This window comes from Hydra vulgaris, chromosome 10 (genome assembly GCF_038396675.1).
Source record: "Hydra vulgaris chromosome 10, alternate assembly HydraT2T_AEP".
NCBI lineage: Eukaryota > Metazoa > Cnidaria > Hydrozoa > Anthoathecata > Hydridae > Hydra > Hydra vulgaris.
Window position 1 is genome coordinate 41,565,422 of NC_088929.1, and position 8,024 is coordinate 41,573,445.

Here is an 8,024-nt window from a genome sequence, read left to right on the forward strand (position 1 = left end):
CAAAATGATAGCAAAAACTACAAAACAAAAATGCAAACAAAAACTTATACAAAATAAAATAATCTTTTGTAATTTTTGCCGTAAAAAAAAAAAAATATTTTTACGTTTTAATCAGTTTTATTTTTTTTACGATTTATTTTTTTTTACGATTCTTTTTACGATTTATTTTTACGTTTTAATCAGTTCTTTTTAATATTATTTCGAACTATTTTCGAACTTTTTTCTTGTAAATTAGTACTTAGCTTTTAATTTTTTTGTTTTGTTTTTATTTTATTAAATCTGTTTATTCTTTAATTCTTTTATTCATTTTCGTGTTTTATTATTCTTCAATCTTTTAATTTGTTTATACCTTTCAATAATTTGCTTATTTTACTTTATTTTTAACTAATCTTTTTTATTCTTCAAAAAAATTTCCTTCGCCTTTCCTTTACTCTTTTTTTCTTTTTCACCGTTAAATAAACGCTTCCGCCATTTGCGATGGCATTACATTGAATGGTATAATATTTGCTGGCATTAAAGCATTACATTGAATGGCATTACGTTGAATGGTATAATAAGCTTGTTTACTTGAATGATTAAACAGTTTTTTAACAATCAAGTAAGTTTCGCCAACATCTTCAACAAATGCAACCAAAAGCAAACGCGTAATAGCAAAAGTCCTTGATGCAAGTCGCAACCTCCATCCAGGCCAAGTTTCACAGAGTGGTTGGCAGAAACTTTCCTCGCTGAAACAATCTTTGAACAAAGTTCCTTTATATCAATACAATGCACAACTTGTCTTGCGGCAGCTTCTGTATCGGTTTTTTAAAAAGGATATTATTGAGGAATTGGTGAAAACATCATCAAGGTTTTTGCTTATGTCAGCAAACTTTTGGCAAAAGTAAGGCTCAAGAACTCTGCTTGCACCAACTTGATACAGGCCAGCTGTCTTATTTTTGAATTTGATAAGCCAGTACTTAATTGCACTTGCACAAGACCAGCTGTAGTCAAGGTTTCTGGATGTGGTGGCTGGTGCAGAAATAAACCTAAATTAATAAAAATATATAGCCATGTACCTATTTTCTTTTAAAAAATGATACTTTTTTACCTTGTCGTTCAGACAGACGTTTTCCGATAAAGGTGGTGTGGATGAGTCTGTGGAAGTGCTGGTTTGACTGGCAGCTTGCAATGGATGAGGCTGATTTAGCTGGAGTCTTCCAATGCTGAAAATGAGGCAGTCACCTGCAAGACTTTCCTTGACAGTGGTTTGATTGTGATAGACTCGAAATCTTCTGGAGCCAGAAAAGGAGTGCCTTTGTCACCTTTGCCATTATTGCTTGAAATAAATCTACACTTCATCCATATTTCAAGAGGTGTTCTTGCATCGGTGAAGTCTATGTGTTAACCAATGGTCTGAAATACTCTTGTTTTTTGAAAGTCTATCAGTTTTTGGTGACGTCTTTTTGGTTCTTCATGCAAAGAAAGCACACACATTCGCGAAATTCATCATGTGTATTGGCTTTTGTAGACATTTTTTATTTTTAGATAGAAATTCTCAACAATTTATACCATACACATATCACATTATGGGTTAATCTGAAGACAGAGCTGTTTTCCAGAAAAAATGTCAAAAATGATAATTTAGCACATTTGCTGGTATTTTGTTGTCATTTTTTAAATGCTCATATTTTATATCTATTTATATTTCGTATTTCAACTCAGCATTAATAAATGTTTGTGAAATGTTTACAAAAAACAAATTACCTAATTTTAAATTAGCTACAACGTTTATTTTATTCATTATATACTAAAAACTGATGTATTTGATGATGGAGGCACATATACATTCGTCAAATATTTAAAAATGCAGTAATTTTATTCATTAAGTTCAAGTGAAATTTCCGGCTTGGATGTCAGTAGATTTAAATTTTTTATGTTTTCGATATCAAAGAGTATACTTTGTCTCCTCAAAAAGGCAACAGCAGATTTTTTTGGTCATATTAAATATGACTTTTACAGGGTATGTCACTCACTCAAAGTTTTTGCATAAAGTACCCACGCGCGTTCATCACTCTTAAAATAAATTTTTATACCGTTAAATTATGAGTTCATTCTAAAGTACGTGGGCTAATAAATTTTGTGACATTTAAAGATAAAGTAGTGAGAAATTTGTGACGTCACCACTGATTTGATAAAATTCCTCATTTATTTATAGCTCTAAATTATGGCAAGCTTAAATTTACGAATGTGTTGTTAATGAAGTGGCATTGCATTGTATTGCAAGTTTTTGAAAAAAAAAATAACAAGTAAATTATAAACGGATAAGTATAAAAAAAGAAGAAAACAAAGTTTTTAAAAGCGCAAAAAAGATTAATGAAAGTGGAACGAACAATTTTAATCAAAAAATATGGTATTTTGGGGCATGATGCCCACCTCTTCTTCAAAAATTTTGTGATATAATTGTTCTATACTTTGTTACATGGTTGTTCTATACTTTGTTATATAGTTGTTTTATACTTTGCGATATATATTTATATTTATATTTATTAATCACCCACTGTATATACAAGGTAAACTATTATAAAGCTACATTTTTGAAAAGAAATAAGTTTATCTTGGAATATTTACTTCAAGAATATCTTTGAAGGTTTTTTCTTTACTCCAATGAGTTCCAGAATTCAATTGCATAGCTTAAATGATTATCTTCCTTAAAGATCTTTTTTAGGAATTATTTTTTAACACAATAAATTTTACTTTTTTGTTATGCATTAAGTTCTCTAGATTTAGTTCATTTTGATTGCATAAGCCTTTGACATCATCTAGAAAAGGGTGCTTAGCGGTTTGGTTATAATTGCAAAGTTTAAGACCATGCGTAAGTACCAGAACCGCCAATGTTTTATATAGCTGGACGATAGAGCTTGGATGAGCAAAGCGGACTCCAGACTGAATAAGAGTTTGAATTATTGCCCTGAATTTTAATGTTTTATAATAAATATTTGAACAATTAAGTCAAGCAAAAGAAGAGCTTTTAGTATTCTATAAAAACCATAGATGATTAAGTTTATCATTCAGTTTTGTTGCAATTTTTTTTTATTCCGGTGAACAAGAGCTCAGTCTTATTAGTATTCAAATTTATACAATTTGCGTAAGTGTATATATTAAAAGCTGCTATAAGCTTTTTAATTCCAGACAGGGTAGAAATAAAAAGTATGATGTCATCAGCGTATGCTGCAACACCTGGGTAATTTCCATGTCCCTACGATACTTTCATTTTGTATGGTTTCAAGTAGGCTTTGAGTGTATATATTATACTGGTAAGGAAACAGAATCGATCCTTGTCTCACTCCTTGTGTTAGATAAAATGGATATGATTTGCATCCTAGATAAGTGACAGAAGCACTGCTTTCATGGTACAATGATAATATAGTAATAATAATATAAAGCAGTAATTTTTTATTGTCGTATAGTTTCCTAAATAGCATGTCCCAGCTACAGCTGTCAAACGCTTTTTCAGCATCTTGGGAACAGAGATACTCAGGTGAGTTGTTGTTGTTGTAATGTTTTATCGTTTCCCTTATAATAAATTCAGCATGTAAGGTTGAACTGTTTTTCGTAAAACCGAATTGAAGAGGAGAAGTAACTTTTGTCTCTGGACAGATAATTAAAATAAGATATTCTATTAGTTATGTAAAAATTGGAATGATGCTAACGCCACGGTAGCTATTTGGATCAGTTAACAACTTTTAATAAGATTTAGCAAAAGGTATAATAAATGATGTAGACATCGATTTTGGGGCTTAACCGGGGTTAATAATAAAGTAAAAGAATTTCCTTAGCCGCTCTGTTAGGGCATTGCAACGTGCATATTTTAAATGTTCTGCAGAGATTCCAAACGCATCTTTTATCTTATTTAATTTTAGGCGAGAGATAGCCGTTTTAATATTTTCATCTGATATTATTACCATACCAAATTTGGTACAAGGTGGAACTTGAAAATTCGAAGCGTTATGCGTCATTGCTTTGGTATTTAGACGTTTTTCGAAACTATCGGCAAATTCTTTAGTGATTGATTCCTTGTCCTTTATATTATTTATAGTAAATAGTTTTGAGTTTATATCAGACTTTATGTATCTGAAGGTATTCCAGAAGTTTCTTGGATTGGTATTTTTTTAGCTTCTCGATTTTTGTGTATTTCTCAGAAAGATTACAATTTTGAGCTTTTTTGACAGCGTTGCGGAAATTTTTACGTGCCATTCAATATCGATTAAAAGTGAGCGAGCTTAAATCTTTTTCGAAACCCATCTCACGCCATTTCTTCAAATGAAATGTAAAAACTCTTTTGCTCCTGCTTAACTCGGAAGTCCACCAAGATTTTGAATATAAAGATTTCAAAGTATAGTTATAGTTAAAATAAAATAAAAACTTTATTACACACACACACACCCTGAAAAGAAGGGGCATACATGCTCCGGGCGCCAAGATAATAGAAGCGCCAGAAGACAGAAGCCAAAAAAAATGGTGGCCTATAACTCAACCTAATTTTGAAATTTCGTATATCGTAGATTATGACGTTTTTAATTTTCAACCGAAAATTTTTGATTTTAATATTTACACATTATTAAAACATGTACTACTAATTTTCCAACCTACTAGATCGTTGGCCTACTGTATTTTTGACCTACTGAATTTTCAACCTACTGAATATTCAACCTACTGTATATTCAATTTGTTAACTATGTCTTTCCGGTATGCATTTTGCATATATTGTTATTGATTTGAATACGAGTCAAATATGATCAGCCTTGGCGCAGTGGTTGAAGCGCTGTCTTCAGAATCGGGAGGTATAGGGTTCAACGAATGCTTGATAAACCTATAGATTGTTAATTTAAAAAAAAAAAAATTCATAGTAAAAAACAACAACATTAAAAACACAGACCAGATGATCAATTGAAAATTAATTTATCGCAAATCGGTCGAAAAAGAAAATCTATAAAATAGGTCGAAAAATAAATCGGTTGAAAACAAAAACGTCATAAATCGGTTGAAAATAAAAAAGACGATAATCGGTTGAAAAAAATTTAAGCCTCAGTAGGTTATCGGAAAATTAGTTCCACTTTTTAGTAGATGTTCTTTTTGTAGAACAACTTAGTAGGTAGAGATCTTTGAAGGTCTAACTATCTGACACGAAAAAAGTCATAAAATGTAATAAGGTTTTAATTACAAAAATGTAAAACAATTGTTTTTATTATTGAGGTAAAAAAAAAATTAAGTGATGTTAATAGCAATTAACTTTGCTTTATTACATTACCAAAGAAGTATCGTTTAAAACAATTTATTTTTATTTTTCGACCAAACCAAAAATCATTAACAAAAAAAAAAAAAAAAAAAAATACAAAAAATAATAGAATTGGTTTATATCGACGACATGGAAGTAGATACTAGATCTTATCAGAATGAAAATCATTTTATTTTTTAAGATAGACCTTGTCAGATTATTTCAGAAAAAAGAGTGTATCTCTTAAATACGTTTATGATTATTTTGAAAGTAAATTTAACCTTAAATTTATGTAAATGGTTTTAGACTTACTGTTATTACAATTCATTTTTTTCAGACTATTAGTGAAATTATGATTTTATTTAAAATCAAAAAAAATTTTATGCATGCCTTTTGCTTTCCAAATGCTTTCAAACTATCGATTTAAAAAGAGTTTTCAATATTCTCCAAACAACAATAATAAATCAAAAAAATTCTTACCTTCAATAAAGGTCTTCCTTTCCAAATTTTGTTTTGAGCCAACTGTATAAGTCAGGGGTGGGGAACCTTTCTGAGCTTGGGGACCGTATGACCCTTAAAAAAATGGCCGCACTAATAAATATGCAAATTTGGTGTATAGTACTCGTACAAATGTTATATTTCTTAAAGCATCTTGTATCACAATATTTCTTAATGTATCATGTATCACAAAAGTTTTCAATGACTTTTCAGATTCCGTTTCTTTTGAACCAGAACTTGAATATTTGGCTCTATCTTCGTAGTTTTAAGCTTCAGTTGGAATTCCAGATGCTCATCGGTCAATGGTGACCTTAAACACGACTTGATAAATTTAATGTGTGAAAACGTAGATTCACAGCAGTAGGTTGTACCAAAGCAGCTCAGAAGACACCTGGCAATTTGATGGAGTTTTGGATACTCAACTGCAGTTTTCCAAATTTCCAATGGATCCTTCTTGTTGTCAAAGAGAGATTTTAGGATACTGTCCTCAGAAAGCTCAATCAATTCCATCTGTAAATATTCTGGAGCTATTGAAAGTTCAACAAGATGAGGCTGAAAAGCTAGTTTCAGTGTTTCATTATGTTCTTCAAAGTCTTTAAACCTGTCATTAAATTCTGGAATCAAAGAATCCAGGACTGTTTCATATTTTGATATATCATTATTTTCCAAGCTTTTCTCATTTTTTTGTTCAAGAATAATTTTTGTGAGCTCTGGAAAATGTTCTGTTGATAAATTTGACTTAGAAATAACATCTTTGAGAAAAACAAGTTTTTTTCTTGAATGCCTGAATCTGTTGCCGCATTTCATAGGTTAACTTTTCATTGAGCTTTACCTTGCAATAAACTATTCAGCATGTTATACTTTGCCATTAGATCGCAACATCTCTACAAAGTTCTGGATTAAAAAGCTTACAGATCTCCTTTTGACTTGTAAAAAACTCCTCAATTACTTTTCGAAGCTCAAGCAATTTTTGCAGTACTAATCCTTGTGACAGCCAACGAACTTTGGAATAGTAAGGAAGATCCGCAGAATATACTTCTTCATCCGATTGCAGAAGGTTTCGAAACAGTCGATGGCGTGAAGAATTTGCCTGTATATAATTTACAATCCCTATAACTTTTTTTAACGTGTCATCTAAAGTAGCAGCTTTTGCACAAAGACTTAGCTGATGAAGAACACAATGAAATGTAATCAGACAATCTGCATCAGGCAATTCTTTTTTCAGGAAGCAATGAACCGTTCATTTTTTCTACGCATAGAACGAGCTCCATCAGAACAAATGCTGACTAGATTTTTTAACTGAAGTTGAGCCTGACAAATTTTTTCTTTGAAAGCAGCAAATATATCACAGCCTCGTGTTTTTCCTTTTAATGTTTCTAAAGCAAACAACTCTTCATAACTTTTGAAGTCTGCAGTTATAAACCGAATAAATAACAGAAGTTGGGCAGAATCAGTTACATCAGTGGACTCATCTAAAGCAATTGAATAATAGGCGTCCTCCATTTGACATATTGAGATTAATTGCTCAGAACTATTTGTAGCAAGCTCATGTTGACGGTCCGTAATTGTTCACCGAGAAAGCGGAAGCTGCTTATACTTATCCACTTTATCTGGATCCATACTTGACACTGCTTCAATGAGGCAAGCCTTCAAGGTTTCAATATCACTATATGGTTTTCCCCCTTTGCCAAGAATGAGAGCAATTTTATATGCTGCTTCAGTTGCTCTATTTCCATGTTCTTGAACAATTGAAAATGTCTGCTGTTGTTTGCTCTTTTGAGACTTCAGTTTTGCTAATGCATTTTTTCGAGCTTTTTCCTCTAATTTTGCATACTTATGATCCTTATAGCCTATTTGGATTTTTCATTGCTGTCTAAAAAAGGATTTTTTTTTCAAGTGCTTTGATGTGGTATTTAGTCGCTATATGTAAACCAAGGAGGCAACATTTTCCTTTAGCATGTTGTAACTGATGGAACGGTTGTGTAATCAACTTCTTATTTTTTTTAAAACATGGTCACTTTTTTGGGCAAATAAAATACGTGTACGAAAGTAACCACCACAAGCAGAAGAGCTGTAGCTAAGTCAGAAGAGCTGTAGCTAAGTCAGAAGAGCTGTAGTGAAGAGCTGTAGCTAAGTCATGGATAATCTTGTAACCAATTTTTTTTTTGAATGTAAAAATCTTGGTTCAACAGGACTTTTTATTTCCAGAGAATTAGATGGCTCAACCTGACTAACTGATTAAACTGGAGAGATTGATTTTGAACAAATTGGA

General features: G+C 31.4%; 1 protein-coding gene across 1 annotated transcript; it reads right to left on the reverse strand.

Annotated features, from left to right (window-relative positions):
- Window positions 1-451: 451 nt before the first annotated feature.
- On the reverse strand, window positions 452-7,255 carry LOC136086356 (protein FAM200C-like). The gene is made up of 4 exons (XM_065808650.1): window positions 7,006-7,255; window positions 6,665-6,898; window positions 6,144-6,504; window positions 452-725 (listed from the first exon to the last, which is right to left on the reverse strand). Exons 1-4 carry the CDS (start codon window positions 7,253-7,255, stop codon window positions 452-454), a joined length of 1,119 nt encoding a protein of 372 aa, XP_065664722.1.
- Window positions 7,256-8,024: the final 769 nt, after the last annotated feature.

Bases quoted from the DNA above. Each gene is read 5' to 3' on its own strand.
- LOC136086356 (XM_065808650.1), bottom strand. From the start codon at position 7,255: ATGGAGGACGCCTATTATTCAATTGCTTTAGATGAGTCCACTGATGTA. The intron at 6,899-7,005 runs GTAGAAAAAATG...TTTGTGCAAAAG, and splicing joins TGATGGAGCTCGTTCTATGC to CTGCTACTTTAGATGACACG. The intron at 6,505-6,664 runs GTAAGCTTTTTA...TTTTTCTCAAAG, and splicing joins TACAAGTCAAAAGGAGATCT to ATGTTATTTCTAAGTCAAAT.